Source organism: Pteropus medius, unplaced genomic scaffold (genome assembly GCF_902729225.1).
Source record: "Pteropus medius unplaced genomic scaffold, Ma_sr-lr_union100, whole genome shotgun sequence".
In the NCBI taxonomy this organism is placed as follows: domain Eukaryota; kingdom Metazoa; phylum Chordata; class Mammalia; order Chiroptera; family Pteropodidae; genus Pteropus; species Pteropus medius.
The window spans coordinates 3,950,360-3,975,418 of record NW_024354911.1 but is presented as its reverse complement, the minus strand read 5'-3'; the positions used below and the strand labels follow the sequence as shown (position 1 = coordinate 3,975,418).

Sequence of the window (25,059 nt, the reverse complement as noted above, 5' to 3'; positions counted from 1 at the left end):
TAGTTGTGTCCTAATGACAACACTTTCCCAAACCCCACAGACCTCAAGGTCGGGGTGGGGTCAGCATCCTCCTCCCTCCATACTTATGCCACTTCTAGCCTGTGGTAGCAATGTCGACAAGATCCTTTGACCGTCCTGACGTTTGCTGGCCATCCTTCCAGCAATCCATCTGCCCCCCTCGGGGACCCTGGTAATGCTTGCACCTGGTTCACAACCTTTTGTTCCACTCCAAATCCTGTCATCATCCTGGGTGATTTTTACTCCATATCATCAACCAAACAACACCCAGTTTCCCAGCGGTTTGAATCCCTGATTCTAATGACTCCACTTCAGTGAGTCATTATCCATCCCAACAGCACCCCCCACACCTTGTCACCTCCAGTTGCTCCATCTCTAATATCAGATGAGCAATGCTCTCTCTTGCCCTCATCTCCTTTCCTTCCAGGTTCCTTATCCAATCGTGCTAAGTCTTTTCTTTTGTTTCCCACGAATCTCCAGTTGGCCGAGCCCTCTGATTCTCCCATTAGAACCCTCCCGACCACACCAGAAATCAACAGTCCACTACATCTACCTCTCTTGCTGAATCCTTCTGCCACCCACTTCACAAGATCACAATCCTGGATCAGGGCCACCATCAGCACCTTACATGTTTACATGGGGGCTGTGCAGGAAATCCCACGACCATGGATCAGGCCTACTAAACAGTCAACTGCCTCAATTTCCTCCTCAAGGTTTCCATCATCAGCAGGGCCTTCACCTCCACCAGCCTGCCCTTCCAAGAGACTCTAGTAAGCTTTCCCTCCCATTCTCCAAGGCGCTTATTCCAAATCACATCCTCTCTCAAAGCTCTAAAACCACATTTCTCCCTTACTCTCAGCAGATAACACAGTCTTCTACTTCACAGAGGCAAGACAAGCCACCAGGATGCCCCGTCCCTCCTCCTGCCATCAGAATCCTAGCTTACTTGCCTCTCCCTCATCTCCTTCTCCTCCAGTCACAAGGGACTCTTCCACCTCTTAATACCATTCCCCTTTTCCTCCCCAGAGACCTTAATCTATAGGTTATCTCCCATTTCATCTATATCTTTAATCTCCCTCTCTTCTGGTCCTTTTCCATCATCTTTCTCTTTTAGCTCTCTACACTTAAAAAAAAAATAAAATCACTCCCCAACTCCATACTGTCATATCTCATCTCCTCAGAATCAAGCTTCCTGAAAGAGGTGTCACTGTCCTCACACACTCACTTCCTTTCCATCTCCAATATTCCTCTCAATCCCTCAGCAACATTACAATGCACACCCTGATCCAAAATCCAGTGGGCACTTTCCAGTCCACTTCCTTGTGGACCCTCAGCATCACCTGACACTGTGCCATTCTGCCAAGACACCCCACCTGCTGGATCTTCTCCATTCTCTCTGCCTCTCCTTCCGCCGCGTGACCTTTAAATGTTTTTGTTCTTTTGGGCCTTTGCCTCTTCTTCTTCTTACACTCTCCCCGGGTGACCTCACCAACTCTGATGGCTTCATTATTCTGCTGGCTTTCAAACCAGACCTCTCTCTCTCTCTCTCTCTCTCTCTCTCTCTCGAGCCCACCCCAGGTGTCCACTTGCTAACTACACATCTATACCTGGATAGGAACTTCATTCTAGGCATCTCCAGCTATAACTTAACAGCTTTCCCAAGAGACTCTTGTGTTCCCAGCACACAGTACCACCAGCCATTCAACCTGAGAGTTATCCTCAACCCTGTATCTCCCTCACCTACCAACACTCAGTCACATGGGATCCAATGAGTCTCATCAACATGTCCCTGGCCTGTCCCGCAGCTTCCTAACTTGGCTCCGGGCCCTCCCAGGACTCCACATACCTCAGGGTCCAGGGTGGGGGATGTTGCCATGCTAAAATCCAAGTTCCTCACTGTCAAAGGCCCTTCCTAATCTGGACTCGGCCTCCTTTTCCTGCCTTGATTCTCACCATTCCTCCCCTTGTACACTCTGCTGCAAACATACGCAGCAGCTTTCAGTGCCCCAATGCACCATGCTTTCTTTGGGTTCTGGGCTTTCTTCCACTCTGTCCTCTGCCTAGAACTCTCTTCCCTGCTCTGCTTACCCCAGCCCCCTTGGTTCAGAGGAGGCATCACTTCTCCTGGGGAGCCTTCCTTGTACCCCAGGAAATCTAGTTAAGTGTCCTTCGTGTGTGCTCCCCTAGCACAGTATTTATCCCGCTGTTATGAAATTATGTTTTATTGTCTGTCTTGCGGTCACTTGACTCTCCAAATTTGGCACAGTGCCTTTTACATGGCAGGTCCTAATAAATATGTGAATAGGTGAGTGAGTGAGTGAGTGAATGAATGAATAAATGAATGCCACGGAGACACAGGCCGAGTGGCAGTGGTCCAGCAGAAGCTACATGAAATGGGTAGCCCTGTGAGACCCCAACTCCTTCCCATGAGGCTTTTGCAGGCCCCTGATGATCAGGGAGGAAATTATCCCATCCAAAACCCCAAGACTCCAAGGCTCCCAGCAATATTCACCAGCAAATGGCCCCCACTTGGTTCTGGAGATGATGGTGGAGAAGTCACAGAAAAGAAGGGGAGGCACTGGAAGGGGGGGGGGGAGGTGGGGGATAGATGAACAAGAGACAGGCCAAGAAGAGCATGGGGTTGGGGGAGTCTGACAGAATGGAATAAAGAGGGGGCTGGCAGGGGAGATTCCAGTCAAGACCTCAGCCAAGACCATAACTCTGTTTCCAGCCTGACCAGCATAGGCCCAGGGTGGAGAACACACTATGTCCCTCATCATGGGCATGCCCACTCAGTCAGGGATCTTAAGGATTCTCTCTTCTCTCATGTAGGCCTAGCATAGAGATCCAGGAGGTTGGCAGGGGGTTGGGGCGGGGGATGGGGGGTGGGTTGAGATTAAGGGCAAAGAAGGAAACACATCCACTTTTCTCCTAGAATCTCCCTCTGTTGCCTTCCAGCCCACAGACCCGGCATAAGCCTTATCTCCCCAGCCCTACTGTGTGCATGCTCCCCAAGAGCAGAAAAGACTTCTCTTCCTTTTCTGAGATGTAAACACAGGGCTAGGCCTGGAGTAGAGGGCATGGTACCTCAGTTCAATGGATGGGTGTGTTAAAGACTGTTGCCAGGGGGAAAAAGAATGATAAATAAAGAATATGATAAATGTTAACACTGATTATTGCTAAGTGGTAGAATTATGGGTAATCTGTGTTTTCTCCATCACACCTTTCTATAGTCTCTAAATTCTGTATTTTCTAACAAATGGGCAAGTGTTATCTCTATAATTAGAAAAATAAGTCCACATTTAACCAATGACCTGTGTCCCATGCTGGGAAGAGCCCCTAACATGTGTCAGGGACACACACCAGGTCCTTGGGGAAGCCTCAAGAGGCCAGTGCAGACATGAGAAGGGGGGAAGGTCAGGAGGAACAGAGTTTTTGAAGGAGGTCAGTGATGAAGGCAAGAGAGAGCCAGGTGAAGGGCAGGTATGATAGGCAAAGGAGACCATGGGCCCGCCCACAACGCATGTGGGGATACGCACATATGGGGCACTTTCCTTGCCTTCCCTTCCTCGCAACCATAAAAATCACTCAGAAGCATGGATCAACCCCTCCCTGCACCCCACCTGTCCATCCTCCTGTCTATCATTCTCTGAGGCAGAGCTGCTGCCCAGCTCCCTCCCTACCTTACACCCATCCAAAGGATGATGTCTGCCTGGGGTAGGGGGTGGGGTCCTCAGGAGTCCTCCCTGCCCGGGCCTCTGGGACTGGCACTGTAGCTTCCCTCTCCCCCTCAGACTGGAAATCTGCCTCCCCCAACCTTCTTGGGCCAGGCTGGGCCCTTAGCCCTGGCCTGAGGGGAATACACCCCATCCTTCCCCCCACCACCCCCTTCCCCTACAGCTCCTCCTGACCCCAGGGTCTCCCCTTACAACAGAGATGAATTGCTCTTCTTCCCACCTCCCCTCCGCCTGGCCACTAGGGCTCTATTTTTAACCCACCTCAAAATCTCTGACTCAGAATCACAGGGCTCCCAGATAGCTGCTCCTTCGGCCGCCTGGGGCTGCCTCCAAAACAGATTCAGAGCCAAGGGCGTCTAGCGCTTGGTTTATGGGTGGGTGGTTTGGATTTGGGTATATCTTTATTTTCTAACTTTTCTACGGTTATCAATGACTTGAGGGACAAAATTTGCTTTCACAGACCCAAAGATGCCGCTTTACTCCTGCCTCTTCCGCTTCCCTCCCTATCCTGGGCTGAGGCCCCAGACCCTCAACAAACAGTGAGGGCGAGTCTTGGCCCCTCCCTAAGGACAAGGCCGAGCTGCCTGAGGGCTATAATGGACTGAATTTTTCCTTTTTCCTTCTGTGAGCCTTCAATGACATAGCACACAAATCACCTAGGGCTCTTACCAAGCTGCAGACTCAGATTCACTAGATGCAGGGTGATTGCTAACAGCCCCAGGGGATGTGAAGGCTGCTGGTCCAGGGACCACACTGAGTAGCCAGGCTACAGAAGATGGTTCCGTGATCAGGAATTCTTCTGTTGGAAGATCCAGCTGTGTGGCCTTGGACAAGTCACCTAACCTCTCTGAGCCTGTCTTCTCATGTGCAAAATGAGAACATTAATCCCACCTCACAGGATTCTGTGAGATTTCAATGAAATAATATTTAAAATGTGCTACACAGTGTAACTACTCAATCCACGCTGGCAGTCATCGTCATCATTATTCCTATAACCACTGAGATACAGGTCCTGGGCTGAGGGCTACAGGGATCCTGTGGTATGTGTACTGGTCCCAATTCAAGGAGCCCTTAGTCTGGGGGACAGATGAACCACCCCCATAGGAGAGCTGATGATCCAGGCTATCTCCACAGGCAGATGGGGCCGTAAGCCAGGGGAGAGTGGAGTAAGGGACTGTCTGGCTCTGCAGTCCTGCAGACTGGAGATGGCCAGAGGGGAAATGCCGCCAGGCTTGAGAACGTGGATGCAGAGGAGCAGAGGGCAGCATGGCCTGCTGGGTACTAAAGCCCCAAAGAGGAGGGGGCCTGCATGTGTCCGACGGTCAGGAAGGTCAGTGTTGTGGTTATCGTAAGAGGTCCAGGCTACATGGTAGAAGAATCTAGGCCAGGGGCCTAAGAGTCTTGGGTTCTGGTCCTATCCCCATCTCTAATCTGCTGTGTGCCCTTGAACAAGTCCCTGCCTCTCACAATCCCTTCTTCAGTTTCCCTCTTGGTATGAGAGGATGGAGCTAGATGATCTCCAAAGACATGCCGATTCTGTGAAGCTCTGCAGTGCAGAGGCTAAAGAGGCCAGCCAAGGGCAACTAGCTAGATGAAAGCTCGCTGAGGGAAGAGTGCATATCTCAGAGAACTCTGACACCTCTGCCCGCAACCCAACACTGGTCTAAAGAGAAGATGGGGCATCTTGAATGCCAGACTGAGCAGTCAGGACTCTTCTGGGGAAATGAGGGGCCATGAAGGCTGCAGAGTTCCTGGGGGAAGGGATAGTGACTGCATCTTCTCAATAGGCCTGGCCATAGGAACACCGAGATATCAACCCCCCGCCTCTTTGATGGGCTGAGACCTCCTCTGGAGACCCTAGGTCTGTGTGCGACAGACACTAGGAGTCATCTGTTCTACAGCGCCCTGAGCTGCCAGGATGCTGTGTTCCCTCAGACTAGCAGCCTAACCTCTCTGAGTACCACCCAGCTGACCAGACCATCTGGGGAACATGGGGGAGAGGACTAGCAGTTGGAGAACTTCCCCGCACAGCCTATAGGAAACAAAGAAGGCTCAGACACGGCTCTCCCCACTCAGGAGAATGGAACAAAAATAGAATGCTGCTGTGGAGTAGCACGTGAGTGCAACCTCAGGGGAAATTAGGTAGGAGAGCTCACCTGCTCCTGGGGGAGGGGGAGCAATGCAAAGGAGGAAGCAGGATGGATTCGGGGCAGAACTCCCTAAGCTGGGCAGCGCCGATGGGGACTGACGACGAGGACACCGTGGGAGGGGGCTGCCCCACAGAAGACAGCTAAATATTGGCTCTGGGACCCCCTTCTTGCTGGGACGGGGGTCTCCCGGGGCTTCCTAAGCACTGAGAACATGAGCCAGAAAGGACTCTGTTGCCTTCCCTCCAGGAAAACACAGTCTGACGAGGACACTGAGCAAAGCTGTGTTCCCCAGGGTCCTCTGAGTCCCAGAGTTTTATGATTGATTGCTAACGACCTCTGAGGAAGCAAAGGGGACCCACTCCCTAGAGAGGGGCCCACTAGAATGGGATTCGGTGCCGTGCTGAGGAGTCAGTATTGCCCTCCCTCCCCCAATCTGGGCTGCACAGCAAAGGCCGAGCAGTCAGGAAACTGCAGACCATTCATGCAGGAGGAGCTTATTGGAAACTGGAGGCAGGATCCCCAGGGTGCTCCCCAAAATTATACCTTCCCAGGCCTCACTCAGGGAGGCCCAGACATCTATAATTGAGTAAGGCTCCCTGGTGACTTTGTGGCTGTCATTTTTGGCTTTGGGGTCTTGTTAAAACCCAACCCCTCTCCAGTTCCATTTTCAGATGAGAAAATCAAGGCCAGGGAGGTAAGGCCTTGGCTCGGCCCACAAAGCTGGATGGGCCGAGCCTTCACCTGGCCCCTTATTCACACTGGCCCCTCAACTCTGTCCCCAAAAGCTACAGAGCAACACAGAGGGATGATGACTCCCCAGAGCAGGTGGGACAGGATGAACAGCTAGCTCACTGTTCCTCCCTCTGCCAGTTCCAAAGCTGATGGCCCTGCTGGCTTGCCCCCTGAGACTCCTCAACTGTAGTCATACGGTGTGACCTGAACTGTTTGAGGCCAAGTCTGAGCTTCCAGGAGGGTACGCTGCTGCCCCTGAGGAGAGGTGGCTTGGAGGGGAAGGTGGCAGGGGCCCTTTGCCCAGGGAATAAAGAAAAGAAAGCCTGATCTCCACTCCCACAGGGGCCACGATCTAATGGGGGAGGGTTGTTTTCAACAAAGCACATCAATATGACACAACATGCCAGGGAGATCCTGGCCTCCGGGACAAGGGCTGGCAGAGCTTCAGCAGAAAGAAGACCATAGGTAAGAAATTCCCACCTGCTCCAGGAGCACAGGGGCCGCGGAATGCTAGGATCACGTCTGGCTGGGCCCAGCAGCATCTCAGAAAGAGGGAGGGAGGCTCTCACCAGCTCTACTTGTAGGCAGCTGTCCCTGCCCCGCTGGCTCAATTTGTACTAATGGGGTCAGGATTACAGGTTCAATACCTATTTGGCCAATTAGCTTTGCTCTCTTCTCAGCCTCAGACTGAGCCCTGACCCTGAACACACAGAGGGAAGGGCTTTGCTAAGGTCACACAGCAGAACAGGATGAGGGTCTGGAGGGCAACCAAAAGCTGGGAAAGCTCAGGAGGAGAGGACCCAGGGCTCCAGGGTGGACCAGCCTCAGTCCTGTACCAAGACAAGCCCCAGGTGCACAGTCACTCCTGCTGGACCAGGTTTCTTCTAAAAGGTGACAATGGCATTGATGAGACCTGCGGGCCTAAGGGTCTTTTTGGTCCCCGGGGAAGGGAATGGTGCCAGTATTCTCACAAACTGTAGGTGGGAGAAGCCTGTAGCTGGCTTTGGCTGCGAGTGTCTCGGGACTCACGTTAATTATTGACAGGGGCTGTTCCAGCCTGCAATGGGGAACCGCAGGGTAATTACTTCTGGGCTCCAGGCCACATGCTCAGTGATATTATTGCAGCAGCAGCACCTGCCTTCCAGGCTGAGTATGGCAGAAGAAAGGGGTCTTCTCAGGTTGTGCAGCTGGGGCAGGGCCCAGGGGAGCTCCCCTGGCTGCAAGGATACCCAAACACACATGCAAACATGCACACACACACACACACACACACACACACACTCAGGCAGCATCAGGGCATGACCAGGGGCAGTGGGGCCAAAATCCTCACAGGTGAGGGGCAGAGCTTAAGGAGTACAGGTCCAAAGAGGCAGATTCTGGGTAACCTGCCCTCAGTGCCTGCCTCAGTGCCAGCCAGGTGACCCCTCAGCTCAAGCTGCCTGATACCTGATGCCAAGAAAGTGTGCAAAATGGTTTTCTTTCTCCTTCAGATCCTGCTCAGATCTGCTTCCTCCAGGAAGCCTTCCCTGACCATCAATCCATACTGGTCTATCTCTTATTTGCTCTCTCCTACAACAGCCTTGGGAATCCTAAGGGGAGCTGAATTCCTATCTCCTCTTAGCCAGATGGGTAGTGACCCCCATCCTCCACATGGGTGAAAACAGTCTTGGAATGGACCATTGGATCTCTGAGGGGCATCACTCCCATTGGCTTGCCCCTTCCCAAGCCCAGAAGACAATATATTAGCCAGCCCTGTTATATATTAATTTCTGAAAGCCTCGTTCATGCAGACATAACATGTCCACCCACACGGGTAAATGCTTAGACAGACACAAAATCAGCAGCAGTCAATTATCAGGCCCCCGCAGCTGCAGTGAGCAGACCTGGAGGCCCCGCTGCTTGCTCTGCAATTTGGGGGAGCCCAGAGCCGGGGGCGTGGTGGGAGGCAGGGCATCCCTCTATCAAGAGAGCACACCTCTCTGTTCAGCCCCACATAGCTTTGCAGAAGCCAAGAGCTGGCTGCCTGGCTGGGAAGACAGACACAAGCCCCAAAAATGAGAAAGTGGGGAGGGAGTGGTCACATGAGATTTGGTGGCTCTGGTGTCCGGCAGTGGTGGCACTGTTGTTTATTTACAATTTATACTTTACCTCCCAGAGAGGACCAGAGGCATCTGGCTCAGAGGCTAAGAGGTGTAGGAGTACAGACAGCTTAAAAGAAGGGAGGGCTTCCTAAAGGGGAAGGGCACAAGACAGGTGTGGGCTAAATGCTCACACTGCCCCAAGCTCTGGTGTCTCAGGGAGGCACTGGGTGGGCTCAGAGGTTTTGTGCAAGGACTCCAGTTCCCAACATCAGATCAAGACCTTAACTTGGTCCCAGGCTGATCCCTGATCCTGAACATAGACTGAGCTCTGACCATGGTCACAGTCTGGGTCCAGACTGTGGCCTCAGATTGAGTCCTGACCCTGGTCACACACTGAGCCCTGATGCTGGTCACACACTGAGCCCCCACCCTCCTCACACACTGAGCCCTGATCCTGGGCACATACTGAGTCCTGACCCTGGACACACACTGAGCCCTAAACCACAGGCTGACTCCACTTCCTCACTTCTCTGAAGGATGTAATGAATGGATCACATGACCACCTATTTTTCTGGTGGAGAGACTGCAGATATGACTGGCTACTTGTCCCCTTCTCCTTTGAACCCTAATCACTTCTATCAAGGAATAAGTGCATCAATGGCATTGGATGTGGTTCCAAAATCTCAAAGGTCTCCATGCCAATCAGGATCTGCTAGGGAGGAGTAGGTAGGCAAGCATCCTAATCCAGCATTCCCAGGAGTTGCAGCCCCAGAGTAGAGGGTTAGGGCAGGCATCTCTCTGCCTCTAGACTCTACATTTTCAGATAAGGAAAGACTGCCTTCTCATTAGCTGAGCTTAAATGAAGATGGGATTCTGAAAATACTTATCACTCTAAACTTCAGGCATGGGGCTGGGGAGACAAGAAAAGGCTCTAGTGACAAGAGCATGAAGGAAAGGCCTTCCCTGGACATTCCCTGGCTGGGGTCTTGGGGGAGACTGCAGGGCTTTAAGACTTTTGCAGACAAGTGATACATAGCCCACTTGAGTTCTGGTTTCATCTATGACTAGGACTTATTGTGACCTTGGGCCAGTCGTTTTCCCTGTCCTCTGCTCCCCATTTCTAAAATAAAGGCTTTAGGCAAGGAGCTTGCTATGGACTGTCTAGATACCGTATTCTGAGGGCTATTAAATTCCCCTTGTCAGCTGAGCCACAGCCGCTCACAGGCCCTCTGCACAGATTGTGTGTGGTCAAATGTTACCTGCAGTGTTTTTATTCTCAGAAGAATGTTGTCTCAAACTACTTTAGTAATTTAACTTTTTAAAGCGAAGAAGAAGAAGAAAGAAGAAGAAGGAGGAGGAGGAGGAGGAGGAGGAGGAGGAGGAGGAAGAAGAAGAAGAAGAAGAAGAAGAAGAAGAAGAAGAAGAAGAAGAAGAAGAAGAAGAAGAAGAAGAAGAAGAAGAAGAAGAAAGAGGAGGAGGAGGAGGAGGAAGATGACGACGAAAGGAAGAGAGAGGAGGGATAAGTATGAGTATAGAGTCCTACAGGCAGATTCAAATTCCAGTACTGGTACTTCGGAGCTACACGATTTGGGGTGTCTTTTTTTTTCACTCATCAGAGCCTCAGTTTCCTTACCTGTAAACTAGGGATGATAGAACTTGTTTTTTCTGGCTGCTACGAAGAGTAAATGAAATACAATATATAAAGCTATTAGCACAGTCTGGCACATGGTAGATGGTTCATAAATGGTGGTTACTAATCTGTGAATCCACCTGACTTTAGTCTCTATTGGTTTGAGCCTAGGGTTGTTAATTCAGAAACCTACAGAGATCAGGCAGACAACTGTGCATGAGTGACATTGCTGGGTATAGGACAGAGACCTTAGGGACAGGTGGGAACGGTGGGTAACTGGAGTGCACAAGCCAATTTAAAGGCGGCAGCCTATAAGCTATTCCACTCTCTGCTGTGGAGTGGGAATGTGAGCTCAGTGCTGCCAGAGTTTCCTGTTTTTCAAGAGAAGCCAGAGAGCCAAATTTTTGTTAAATCTTTCCTTTTTAAAATATTGTCTCAGATTTGTTATGACACATTATGCTGGCCAAACAGAACACATCTGGGCACCGTAGCTGGTCCATAGGATGCCTTTTAGCAATCTCTGCTCTAAGTACTTCTGTCTCATCTTGAGCAGCCTCAGTGACAGGGAGCTTAGCACCTCTGTGCTGCCTCCCTCCCTAGCTCTGGGCAGATGCTGATGAAAAGAGTGTCTTCACTGAGTGTCCTCCTAGGCTTTGGGATCACAGATTTCCAGGGCCCTGGCAACGCTTTCTCAGTAAAGCCTGGCTGGCAGAGAACATCCTCCCTGAAGCCAAGGTAATGCCCCTGCCCTCCCCAAGGCCTGCTCTGGCTCGGAAATGTAGATTCTTCAACATCCCCTGGGCCCAAGCAAGACTGCCTGGCCAGCCTCAGTAGCCCTTCTATTAATTAGCAACTGGCAGTAGCAACTTTGTAAAAGCCCTTGAGCCAAGGGGTGTGTGTGCTGGAGCTGGTGCCTCCTCGGTTATGTGACAAGCCCCCAGAGGTCTTGCCGGGGATGGACCTTCTTTTTTAGGTAAATTCCCCCCATTGGTGGCCAGTGTTGTGTCAGGCACAAGGGTCCCTCAGGCTGCTATGACAATTGTAAGCCCCATCATCTGTGCGTAGACTGGTGTTTTCCAGGGCAGGAGAGAGACAGAGAGAAGTGACAGGTGAGCCCAACCCATAGAGGAGGCTGCTAGGCATGGCCTGGGCAGGGAAGGGTAGCATTAAGATTCAGACACCGCCCCACCTCACACTTTAAGTTTCCAGGGCAGCTGCTCTTAGTGGATGCCTCTGTCCTCCCAGCAGCCAGTCAGAGCCATTTCACACTGGCTCTCCTCCCCTGGTACCTCTGGACTCTCACTGACAACATCTGTTCCTTCCCAGAAATCTCACTGCAACAGCAGTCACTGCCCTCCCTGCCCATTCTCCTCCAGCCAGGATTGCCCCTCTTTAAAGGGGAGAGAAGCTGCCAAAGCAATGGGACAGGATGGATAAATGAGGGATCTCTGGGCACCTGGCCTCTCCTTGCTCACCACACCCAACAACCAGCATCCAGGGCCAGCAGAGTCCAAGAAACCATTCAGGAAGGGAGGAAGGCTATAAATTTGACATTCCCACGTTTGTGGCCGACCTCTGTGACTGAGAGCTGTTCAGCCCAGTTCACAGAATTCACCCTGCCATGCTGGGCACTAGAGGCCAAGGTGGAAAAGACAGAGTGCCTCAGGGAACTCAGTCAGGGAGTCCAGGCTAAGCATGGGACAAACGCATGGTCTGAACCTCAGTACTCCAAGCATGGTTCTGGGCTGAGTGTCAGCTGCATCGTATCACCTGGGCACTTATCAGAAATGCAGAATCTCAGACCCACCCCAGACCTAATGAGTCAGAATCTGCATTTTAACCAGATCCCCAGGTGAGCTGGATGATAGCATGAGAAGCACTGCATCCAAATGCCATGAGATGCTCAGGGAGAGAGAGAGGAATGATGGTGACCCCAGTGGCCTGAGAGGGCATTCCATAAGATCTGGGAGCCCTAAAACATGGGAGAGAAGGGCAGATGGACAGGCTGCCAGCCTAGCACTGTGGGAGGCAGGCCACCTACAGCAGCCCATAGCAGCTAAGGGAACAAATGGGGCAGGGCCGGGCAGAGACGAGGTCCCAACCTCATCATGTAGAGGCCAGTCTAGGACCTGAAGTCTTGCAACAGGGTGACCCTGGAGCTCAGGCCTCCCCGCCCAGGCAATATAAAGGTCCTGGCCCCATGGGGTTTCTGTGCATTATCAGCACCCAGGGAGCGCCTCCGCCTGAGGATACCCTCCGCCAGCCCCATTCTTATAATATTGAGCATATCCTCATGACTGGAGACTCCTGCTGCCCACTGTGCCAGCGACAGCACAGCCCAGGCAGCTCACCTTGGAATTCCACTCTGTACCAAGGTACCCTTCCCCCTCCACTGGCACCACTGCCTGCAGCTCCTTTCAGCTTAGCTTTCTACACTGATGGCAGAAGCTGCATTCCTGGGCAATGCCCCCCAGGAAGGTCCACCCAAAGAGGGGTCTCAGAACCCCCTCAGCCCCAGATCCAGGCTGTTGCCTTCTTCCTCCTCACCACCTCCTACTTGAAGAGTCCTTCCCAAGGTTGAAAGGGAGAGAGATGGGTGTGAGACTAAGGAAACAGAAAAGAAATTAGTCTCCAAGCAGAGCACCTCTCCTTCAGGCACCTAACTGTGCTCTTGTTTTCATTCCATCCTGCTGGCAATGGGAGGCCCAAGCCTCAGATTACAGAGGGCCCCAGGAAGGCCAGCTCTAGGAGGCTAGCACCTGCCCCTACCAAGCCAGGACTTTTCTGGGATGGCCTACAATGGAGTTCACAACCTAGATGGTTTCCGACTTAGGGGGTCCATAGAAATTGAGTGTCGTATCGTGTGTCTGGATGTTCCTGTATCTTTCTGGATAGAGACCCTACTCTGATTTCCAGCAGGTTCCCAGTTAGATCCATGATGCAGGTTCAGAACCACTAGTCTGAGCCAAGGACAGAGACCCATCTGGTCTGCCCAGGACCGAAGGAAGGAAGCAGTACAGGCAGGGACGGTGTGGTTCATAGCAGCATCACTGGTCTCTGACAGCACCCCTGGAACTTCTCACCTCCACAGGTGACCACAGTTGTACAATTTGTGTCTGACATGGTGATGGGCAACAGGATTCCCCTTTTTCTAGATGAAAAAACCGAGGCTCAGAGAAGGCTCATAACCCAAGCAGGGCCCCATAGCAGGCAGGGCCCCATAGCAGACAGGGCTGAGGAGGCGATGTAAGGTGGGCAATGGCAGTATCTGGGGCCAAGTACCAGCACAGGAAGTCAGTTTTAAGTTGTCCCTGAGACCTACCTGTCTATTGGCCCAGTTTCCATGCTTTTGGAGCCCAGCTGTTTCTGTCTCAAGGACCCTTTAGGGCCCTTCCTTCCCTTCCTTTCCTCACAATATCAGAAGTCTCAGGTTAGGAAAGGGAAGGGGCAGAGGGATGAGAAGGGCCAAGTTTGCTTGCCTCCACTCTCAAGGCCAAGCTTGAGTTTGAAGCACAGGAGTAGCCCTAGAGCTGACATTCCACATAGAGACTTCCCTACCAGCCCCATACCTACCCAGACAGCCCCCAGACACCTGCTCAGGGAGACACCTAGACATACACACACCCAGGCCAACATCCCCCACTCTTCCACCCAAGCCTGACACTCGAAAGCCCGACCGGCTTCTGAGAAGAAAACCAGGTACATCTTCACTCGGGGTCCCCACTCGTTTTCTCTCCCTTTCTCTTCTCTTGGGAAAATAGGATCATGCAGATACTATGTTTTATTTGTTCCAGGTTCCTACTGCCAACCCTGGCTTCCAGGACATGGCTGATGTGGAAGGAAGGAGCCACCCAGGACCCAAGAGCCCAACCTTTGGCAGGAGCCTGGGGACAAATACCCTGAGGGGCTGTTTGTCCTGGTCTATTCCCTTACCAAACCTTAAATACAAATTTCAAAAGGCAAGTGGGGAGAAGGAAGGGATGGAAAAGGTAAGAAGGGGAGGGAAGGGGAGACCAGATAAACCCTGGAAGCCTGGAGGATCCACAGGGGTAAGCCAGGGCAGGGTATGCATGTGGGAAGGGGGCAGGTGAGTGAGGAGAAGCAGAGGCAGCTAAGAACAGCTTATCACTGGACATGGCCGATACAATATGCGGGTCCCTCAGAGCACAGCCCACTCCGACCCTTGGTAAAGGCACTCAACCCTCCTCCTCCAGGAACAGTAGCTGTCCAAAGCAGCCCATGACAGCAAGCTCTGAACTCCGAACCATAAACTCAATCTATCATGGTTTGCCGGCGATTCTTTATTAAACCAATTCTGCTGGATCAATGCTTCCTGCCTGTCAAAATGATGAATAAATCTTTAACTGGCCTGAGCAATGCTTGCAGAAGCTCTTGTGAAGCCTGAGCTGGGCAGTGGGATTGGTTCCATATACAGGCCCAAGGCCAGTGGCTGAAACTTGAGGGACTGAGGGTTGCAACGCTGGGTGGCAGGGGAGTGGGTGAGGCCAGGTTGAGTGGTGGGGTTTCTAAGCTTAAAAGACTTAGTCGGGCCCTTGCCTCTTGGACTTTCTGAAAATGAGACTAGCTGTTCTGGCCTAGAGGCAGGAGAGGCATGACCACTGCCCCTCCAGATACTCACACAGACAGTCTTTCTTGGATTTCTTTCCTCACACCCCACCCAGTACCAGACAGATACCAGGCTGCTCACAGAGGATGTATGCTTCCAGCTACCAGCCCCTGTTGCTTGTTGCGCAAACCCAAATTCAAAGACCAGTCTGACTTTTTCCTGTTGCCCATTTATCAAACCTGCTGCCCCTATCCCCACCAACCTCCCCTTCCGCCATGTCTCGGGTAGCCTGCAGTTAGTGGGAGATTCTGCAGCAGGGGGACTGCAGACAAACATGCCAAGATGGGCAGAGGAAATCAGGAAGGCGGGGAGGTTCCCATTGATGCAATCAATCCAGTCCTAGTGCTTCACCATCCAGCATAAAAGGAAACTGAGAAGGCATGGCCTAGTGCCCAGAAGGTCTTCAATCACTGCCTATTGCCCATGGAGGCTAGGTGTGCCTGGGGTTGGCCCCTTGCAGACCCCCAACCCCAGGTTGGTGATGAGAACCCAGAACAGAGGCTTTCAGACAACAAAGATGGCGGGGTGCCGAGCAAAGGAAGGGAAGGCCCCTCAATAATCTTAAGTAGTTGATACTGGCAGAGCCTGCCCGCCACCACCAACGAGGGAGTTCAGAGGGAAGAGGAAAAATCCAGGACACCTAGAGGGTTACAGGAGACTAAGCTCTTGCCCACTCCTCTCTAGCTCAGGCTGGGTTCCTCAGGTCCCAGTACTAACCAAAGGGGAAGTCACACGTTAGGAATCTGGCACTGGGAACCAGCTGCAGTTCCTGATGGGAGGGTCTCGCATTACTCACACAATGAGAAGACTATGGCTGAGTTTTTAACCTGTTCTCTGGCCTCCCACATTCCCTGAGAAAGGGAACCCTGGACATTAGGGTTAGGAAGGGCAGTCTCTCAAAAACAAAAAAAAAAAAAGAAAGAAAAGAAAAGAAAAGGGAGGGCCTCTGTTCACCACCTATTTTAAGCTATCGAGTGTTGCCTGACTGGTCATTCCCAGCACGAGAAATCTCTCTCATTGGATGGAAAATGGCTTTGCTCTCATTACAAACCTCACTTCCCTGGAGTTTGCAAAGAGGGCTCTGGGTTGACAAAATGCTCATTTATATTGGTAGATAAGTGAGGTAGGTAGGAAAAGGAGCTAAAAAGGGGGCAGGGCCCAGAGAGAGAGCATGAATTAAACCCAGCTCAAAAGAATGACCGTTTTTCAGACTCTCACTTCAATCCTGTGTATCAGGAAAGCCCAGGGGGCAACTGGGGGACCCTAAAACCTTGACTGAGGAAGGGGCATCCCTGATCCCAACCTCAGACGCAATCACTAATCTCCCTTTTTGCATGGATAACCCCACAAGCCAGAGTAGTATCTGCTGTGCAGTAGCATTTGACTCAGGTGATGCGGGAGGGGGCGGGGTCCCTTTCCCTGACTGGCAGTCACACCATTTGTTTGGGGACCAACGACTGAGCCATGAGAGAGACTGAGCAGCTGCTGGAGCTTGAGCCCCTGGGGTGAGGATGGTGCACTGGAAGAGCCTGGGGTCACAGGACAGCTAGTCATCAGTCAGGGCACCAGGCATCTTCACTGACCACTATGAGCAAGGTCATCCTGTCCTGCTAGTCTGGATATCAGCTGTCCAGGGTGTCCACTTCTGGCATACCACTTGGCATGAGGGGCTGGGCCCAGGGTTAAGGTGGGTGCAGAGGGCTTTTCAACCTGGGCCTGAGGCCCCAGTGACCTCAGTCCTCCAGGGACCCAGCTCTCTCTCCCCAGCTGCAGCTTCCCAGGGCATCAAAAGGCAGATATTAACAGTGCTCAAAGAGCTGGCCCAGCTGCCAAGAGATGTCTTCCTTTGTGGCCCTGCTTTGCAGGCTGAATGACCTGGAGCTGCCTCTAGAATGGCCACTCTGACTCTGCAACCCAGAGCGGGGAGGTGGGATTTGTAGCCTAAGGTGGCTGAGCCCTGGCTGCTGGCATGGCTAGGCCAAACTCAGAACATCTTTCAGCCTGCATCTAATGTGGCCCAGACCTCAAGAGGCTGAGGTCTGGAGCCTGGAACACAGAGGAAAGTTCCCTGCACGGTACAGGGAACGTTCTGTCTGGGGGTGTCTCTGAGCTTCGAGGCGCCCCACTTCTGTTGGCTCCTAGCGTAAGAAAGGAAAGTAAGTTAACTCCGGCTGAGAGGTAGGGCCGAGAGAGGCAGCATGCCTGCGACCGCTCAGGGTGCCCACAGGATCACTGCCTGCCCCCTTACCTGAAGTCGCTGTAGGGGTGAATAATCCAAAACCCGGCCGACTTAACCCTCTCCTGCTCGCGTTCCACGGCTTTCTGGCTGCCAAACATCCTCAGCGAGAATTTGTTAACCCCGGGCTGGAGCATGGCCCCGAACTGGCGCTGCATGAAGCCGGCCTGACCCAGGCGCACCTCGGCCTCGGGGAGGATCTGGTCGCCGGCGGCCGCGCCTCCCTCCACTTTGATAGCGGTATCCACCGAGGGCTGCTCGCAGGAGGCGGAGGCTGGCTGCGGCGACTGCTGGGGCGGTGGCGGAGAGACTGCGGGCTGCGCCGAGGCGCAGGGGCGCTCGGGCTCGTCCGCCAGGCCCGGGGGCGTCCTGTCCTCGCCGGGGGACGCGTCGCCCTCGGCGATGAGCCGCCGGTCCTCCGCGGAGTCATGCAGGTGCCCGTGACTGCTGCCGCCCCCCGCTCCGCCGCCGCTCCGGCTACCCAGCGAGGCCAGGCTCCCGCGGAAGCGCCTGCAGTCGCCGTTCGTGCTGGACTTGCCCGCGCCGCGGGCGGGCCCCTCGCCGTCCGCCGCCCCGAGGGCCGCGCACCGGGACTCCGTGCCGCCTGCGGCCACCGAGGGCGAAGGCGAAGGCAGCGGTCGCAGTCGGATGCTCCTGCGGCTGGGGTCCTGGCGGCCCCCAGCTCCCTCTTCTTCGGCATCCTCTTCCTCGTCCATGATCCACGCCTTGGCCCCCACCTGCTGCGGAAGGCTGTAGAGCCGCTTGCGCATGGACGGCGGCAGCTTGTCCATGGCGCCAGGGGCGGGGGCCCGGCCAGGGGCAGGGGCGCGGGTGCGGCGCCGCGGACCCGCTCCAGGTCCGCCCGCCGGTCAGTCCGCCCGTGGGGACTCGTCCTTCGCCGCCGGCGCCGGGCTGTCTCAGGCGCCCATGCTCGGCCAGGCTGCGCGCCGCGGGGATGCTCCTAGTCCGGCTCCGGGTCCCCGGGCTTGCCGCGCGGCGCCTCCTCCCGGGCTCTCTCCGTTCCTCCCTCCCGCGTTCAGGGGCGCGGCGCGCGGCCGGGCTCCAGGCGCCCCGCCCCCGCGGGGAACAATGGGCGCGGGGAGAAGCGGCGCTTCGGCCGCGGCGCCCGGAGAACCCCTCCGGAGCGCAGAGCGCACGGTCGGTGCGCTTCACCGGCGTGCGTCCCAGGAGCAGGCGGGCTATCGGTCTGTCCCGCCGCCTGAGCTTTGTGGCCAGCCACTCGAGAGCTCGCCTCGCCTCCCCTGGCTGAGCCCCGCCGACCCGTCCCGGGGCTCCCGCCGCAGCCGAGCGGAGCCCAGCGGCCCGCCGGGCTTACATCAGCGGCCGCCTCCCCCAGAGCGCCCTCCGGCAGAGCTCAGCTCCCGCGCCCCGGAATATTCATGAAGCCGCCGCAGCTCGCGGGTTGCCATAGGAGCGGCTCCCGCAGCCGGGCCTGCCTACCTGGGCTTCTTAAAGGGACAGAGACGCGGGCCGGGGGGGCGAGTGAGGGAAAGGGGGCGGGGGGACAGGCCCAGCGGGGGGAGCTGGGTGCACCCTCACCGGACCTTAGAGACTGGGGTGAGATGCCTCCTTAATATTCAACCCTCGAATGTCTTTCCTTGGCCAAGGGCTGGGACCGCGCCCCAAGTCTAGGGTTCCGGCTTGGGTTGCCAATTCCCCACCCCAAGATTGGGGGGCGGGGTTTCCCGGTCTCTCCTCGGAGCCCTGGTCTCGCCTTTCCCTGGCGGTTTTGCTTCTCAGCTAGGTCTCGGACCCTCCTCCTGGGAGGCCAGCGGGCGGTCTGGATGCGGAGTCCCCGGCCTTCCCGCAACGCGCCAGGAGAGGGGGTTTCCGGGATTTGCACTGCGTCGGGGCTGCTCCTGGGGTTTTCCTGTGAGGCGGGCTGGGGGCGATCTTCCCGCCGGTCTTTCCCCTCCCGAGCCTCGCTGCGGCGGGGCAAGGGGAGCGTGGCGGGAACTCCGCGGGACGCACAGGGCGAGCGGGTGGGACCCAGCCCTTCGAGGTAAGACTTCGAGGAAATGTGCCTGCAGCAGTCACGGCCGCGGAGTCCGATCCCAGTAGGCACCTCTCCGGTATGGTTCCGATGCGGGTTTCCGAGACCAGCCAGCTGCAGCAAGGAGACAGCGGGCGGGCTCCTCTGGTGACCTGGCACTCTGAGGCTAGCTGTGGACCTCCTCCCTAGGTCTCATCCAAATTGTGACTTCCCTATGTGGACCAACGCTAGGTGGGTTCCTGCTTCACCCAGGTCCCCTATCCCCAAGCAGCTGAACAACCTCCACTACCTTTGAGTCCGCTTTCCACCCCCAGGCCAGCAGGTAATCCTGCTGTGTGTCGTCTCTCTCTGTGTCCAGTCTCCAGACTTCCATACGAATCCCACCAGCTCAGCCAGATATATAATACAGTTCTACTCCTCTCCAATACCCTAAGACATCCTGACACCTCCCACACAGCCGAGCGGCCAGAGCCCCTCTTTCTGGCCTGGGGGCCGCCAAGATGGCCCAGGGGTTACTTAGATCCTCTTAGGGCAACATCCAAGATTAGCTCAGAAATGGAGATGGGGCATTAGAGGGAAGGAGCTGGCCAGAGAAGGTTGGGGTTTGTGTTAAAGCTGAAGTGGATCCTCAGCAAAGTCTGACAGGAGGGAGGCAGTAAGGTCCCCTAGCTCTGCCATCTCTCTGAGGAGTAACAAAGTTTCTCTTCAAAGGGTTTTTTATTCTCATTCTTAGCCCACTTGTGACCACTTCCCTCACCTCATTCAGAGAAGAAAATTTTGGAGCAAGCTGGAGGGGCATGGGTAGCCTGGCAGGGTCTTTTCTGCTTTACCCACTAGGCCACAGGACATCCCATGGTGGGGGAGGAGAGAACTACTAGGGTGATGACATCACCCCTAGCTGGCATTTTTACTTTTGAGCAGCTCTGAGCTGACAGTTCTCTGCACAGATGCTGGGAGGCCTAATCCTTGAATGTCCTTGGGTCTCCTTGAGAAGGAGTGTTCTTAACCAGATGAGCCCTGTCTGCCCTGGTGTGCCAGCCAGCCACAGTAGGAAGACTTTCATTTAACTTGCTTGTGGGCTTCTGTGGGGTGGGGTGGGGGGAGTGGCTAGCCTGCCCTATCCCAGCTTCAGGAAATCAGTCCAAGCAGGCTTCCCAGTGACCCATGGTAGGGGCATCCCCCCTCTTTGAGGAACCCTTTCTTGGCCACGCAAATCTTGGCCTTTTCCCCCTTTTTGGATTCCATGTCCTGTAAGGTCCCATCAATCTGAGCACTGATTAGGTAGTGTGGTCTGTGTCCCCTTCAGAACTGAATTCTCTGAGGGTTGGACAGGTCCTATTCATCCCAGGGACCTCAGAACTAACAAAGCATGGACGATAAGCAGATCGATAAATGCCAACTCTATGCATGAGTGAAAGACCCTGGAAGTTAGCTAATGCCATCAAAGGGATCCTTGAAGTAGATAGAGGATATGACCAAGGTTCTGCTTCCTGGGATTCTGCTGCCACAGGCTGCCTCCTGCCACTCTAGCACCTCCCCACCCTCAATTTGTTTAGCGTCAACCACTCAGGACCATCTAGGACCACTCTTGGATACAGAAATGATCACTAGATAAGATAAGCATTTGGTAACCCCTGCCAGGCCTGGCCTCTCCTTGTCTCCTCTATGTGAAAACTCTAATGGAGGAATGCTGTAGCATGCCAGCAGGCAGGAGGACAGAGATTGAGGATACCCAGGTCTTGCCCTGATGGGGTCCAAGTTATGGGGCATCAAAACTTATCTAGACTCAGAAAAGAGGAGAAAACTCAAGACAGGAAAGAAGTGTATACTAAATCATTCCTCAATCTATGAAGAAATTTGAGAAGAGGGACCTCGCTGAGCTTGGGATAGCTAGGGAGAACTTCCTGGAGGAAGAGGTCATATTTGGTGAGAGAAATGTATCCGGCACTTTACTTGTTAAACACATGAGATTTTGTGGGCCAAATCTGGTCACAGTTTTACAGTTTCTCATGGCTCGACCTAACACTTTTACTCCCATTTGCAAGTAAGAAAACCAAAGCACAGATAGTTAAGTGATTTGCCGAATATCCCACAGCAAGAAAACGATGGAGCTGCAATGCCAACCAAGGTCTCCCCATGTCAGGTACTCCTCTGCTGCCCAGCTGACTCACTCAGGTGGGGCGGGGGTGGGCACAAATAAGGCGGTTCTGAGTCTGGCATGGCTGAAACAGAGAGAAGGTAGAGAATGGAGCCTCCCAAGCTGTGCTCTCCCCATTACCCCACCCAGATCTCACATCCTCTCTTTCCAATGCTTCAGAGAAAGCCTGGGGTCTGCTCTGGTTCTTCTGGTAACACAAAGGAGAGGACTCGGGGATCCTAGGAAGGAAAAGGCCCTGCCTCTGAACAGCGATGGGGAGAAGAGCTGCGCTCTCAGCTTTGGTGGGGAACTGTGTACCTCCAGGAGACAAATGTGCTTCCTGCAGGGTTGCAGAGGGGCTTGTGTGTTCCTGGAATGCAAACCTAGAAAAGATCTGGGTCTAAGGAAAGGGCTGAGGAAGATGGGCTTCCTTTCCTGGAAGGGATACTGAATGTCAGTGAGATTCAGAAGACCTGCTAGGAGTGGGGTGAGGATATGGCTCATTATTATATATCAGCCTCAGACCTTATTTGGTGGGGACCTGGATGGGCAGAGTTGGAGTTGGGAAATTCTGAAAGTTTATCTGCTTGTGGGCTGAGGGTATTGTTCTTGCTTAAAAGGGCAGCTTTGGGGTAGGGTAGTGACTCTTAAACCATGTAATGCCAAGGTTTTGGCCAGTTCAGCTTGAAATTTAACAAACCTCTCCAAAAAAAGAGAGAACAATGTAGGATATTTTAGGGTAAGGTTGCCAACTGTCCTTTCTTAGAAGGCTGTCTTTATTCTAACATTATATCCTACTGCATTTTCTGTGTTAAAATGCCCTTTGAAATCATAGTGCTATGAGATGGTACTTTTTAGGTCCTTGGCTAAGTAAAAACTTGGCAGAGGGTTCTGCTCCCAAAAATCATTTTTGAAATGTTATAGGTCTGAGAGTTCCGTAAGTCTAGAAGCCTCTGATGTAAACAATAAAGCACAAGACAGTCAAACAAAAGCTGTAGAATTAAATAATTCTCTGTTGTTTACTGCCTGTGTATGCCTCAGTCTTCCTCAGGTGTAAAATGGATTCAATGACATAAGTTACTGTGAAGACTAAATAAGGAAATGAATGAGCTGAGCTTGACATCTCATTTGTAGTAAGTTCTCAATAAACACTGAATGATGGAAGATTGAATGAAACCTGCATTAGCCAATGGAGAGAGAGACACTCGGAGTCCAATTTAAGTCATATCTTCATCTTCAAAACTGCTGTTGGGGTGTAAGGGCTGTCTTGCTATACAAGATTGCGTTCTGTAAATTCTTCACCCCTGATAAGCCCTGGCTGGTTCTCCAGAAGGCAGACTTTCTTCTCTCTGGGATGGGCACTTGCCTATGAGATCAGAGGGAACTGACTCAGAGGTCACACTCTTGACCCTGTGTTTAGACCCTCACCATACACAGGTGCAACTTCATCTTTCTGTTTAGATATGATCCTCCCAGTACACCTGCTCTGCTCCGAGGCAGGTTTTCTCTGTGGAGTTTTGACCTGGGAATTAGGCCCTGGAGAAGGAACTTCGGAAACTGCTACATTCCCTCAGATTTCTTGTCCCAAAGCTTCCTGATGGAGAAACTGGAGGGGGAAGGAAAGGGTACACAGGGAGCAAGCCCTATTCAATTTAGATGTATGGAGAGAACAAATCAAGCACCAAGCCCTTGCTTGTCCTTCCCTGAGCACAGCCACACATGACGAAGGGTGAGAAGGCAGAGAGATACCCTCGTTTGTGCAGTTCACAATCTAATTGAAGCGGCAAAAGACCATCCCCAAATCGAGGATCAGAGTAAGTGGTTCAGAAGCTTAGAGCGATGGTGGTCCTGAGTATGGTCAAGCTGGGCTTCCTGGAGTAGGTGGAAGGTGAACTGGTTTTCTAGGCAGTAGTTACTCTGTGTTTGTGTATGTGTGTATGCGTGTGTGTGTGTGCACATGTTTCTTATGGGGGAAACAGTAAGTGGAGCAGCCTGGCAGGGGTGAGGCCTTCTGTATTCTCCCAGTAGGGTAAACAAGGCATTGCCAGAGGATAGGGATGGAGTAAGGGTCCACCTTAGGGGCTTACTGAGTTGTCGCTCCAAGCTGGCCCTAGGAGGAAGTCTGCTGTCCCCATGGAAGAAGGGTATTGGATTCTTCCTATGCCCTTCTCACAACATCCTCACGCCTAAACTCCGGCTGCAAAAACCACTGGGAGCCCACATGCCCACCCTCCCCCAGTGGCATTAGGGCACCAGGGAAAGAAAGCTCAGTTTCCAGATGGGCTTGCCACCTGCTTTTTTCTCAGTTCTGCCTGGTTTCTTTAGGATCTGGGAATGTGAACTATTATATTGTCTTTTCTCCACTCCCTGCCTCTGTGCAGAACCCCACCTGTGAGTGCCCGGAGGCCAGCAGAGCCCAGAGTCCTTTCATCTCCAGGCCAGCCCTGGATCTCTTGCCCTCGATCTCTCAACTCTCCCCATCCTGCACTCCTGGCTGTTTCCTCAGGACTCTGCCAGGGCGTTGGCTGGGACATCATGCCCTGCTCCTCCCAGGGAGTCAGAAGAAAGATGTGCTGACAGCTCAGCCAGGCCTGGACTGTGTCTCTGTGTCCTGCTGGGACTCCAGGACGTCTAGGCCACCTGGATTTGGAGCCAGGCTGGAGAACAAGGCACTGGGGGTGGGGTAGGGGGCCCTGAAGTGCTGGCCGAGCAGAGCTGCCAAGAACTAAGTACCAGAGACTCGTCTGTCCCAAGTCCGGAATTTACCACATGTATCAGGGCTGAAGTGAGTTCACACAGGGCCCCAGGTGGTTTCAACAGCCTGGGCTGGAGGCATTAAGGAGAGAAAGGGACAGATAGGCTGGCCTGGGAGAGGAGGAAGAGCCTTGGCAAATGGGGCAAAGTAGAGGGTGGAGAGAGGGATAGTGAGGACACCTGGAGAGATGAGGCTTTCCCAGGAAACCCTGAGATGGCCCAGGGGTAGATTGGGCTCACAGCCTCCCCTGTCCCCCAACTCTGGGCCCTCTACCAAGCTTGGCTCATGCTTTCCTCCCTGCCGTGCCCTTGTTCTCTCCCCGACTCCTCTACATTTCCTTCTTCTCCCAATTTCACATCATTCCTTTTGTTTGTCCAATCATTCACCGCTTTGTTTATCTAGCCAACTTGTGGAGTACCTACTATTTGATGCTGTATGATCTAGCCCCTAAACTCCAGGCACCTCAGCTTGTGGCAACAATATGACAGATACAGAAACTCTCATAAGGAAGCTGGAGACAAGGGTCGTGTCATGTGGACAAGTGGCTGGAGAGCAAAGGAAGGAGGAGGAAAAGCATAGAAGCAGGGAGCAAGGGAGACGGTCATGTTTGAATTGGCCTTCGAAGAAGGCATGTGTGATTTGGAAAAGTGGAGGCAGAGAGGTGGGGAACGCCAGGCAAAGGGCACAGGGTGAGCAAAGGAGAGGCAAAGGGGAACTTGTGCACTGGGATGGGTGAGCCGTCGGGGAGACTGCAGCCCTGGTGGGTTGGTTCTGGAGGGAATGGGGAGCAACTGGAGCCCACTTAAGGTAAGCCGGGACTTTGGGGGACAACATTCAGATTGTGCCCTGTGCTCAGCTCTGCAGGGAGTGAGCAAGAAAAGAATAAGACACAGTCCCTGCTCTTGGAAGCTCACAGTGGGGTCAAAGAGATTAAAGTAATGT

At 53.5% G+C, this 25,059-nt stretch overlaps 1 protein-coding gene across 1 annotated transcript in view; it reads right to left on the bottom strand.

Moving 5' to 3' along the window:
* The window catches only part of HCN4 (hyperpolarization activated cyclic nucleotide gated potassium channel 4), a 43,511-nt gene extending 24,552 nt beyond the window's left edge, over positions 1-18,959 (bottom strand). The window contains exon 1 of the mRNA XM_039856486.1: positions 17,224-18,959. Within this exon, the coding sequence (XP_039712420.1) occupies positions 17,224-18,002 (779 nt within the window). The 5' untranslated portion in view covers positions 18,003-18,959. The remainder of the gene's footprint in view (positions 1-17,223) is intronic.
* Between the last annotated feature and the right edge of the window lie 6,100 nt (positions 18,960-25,059).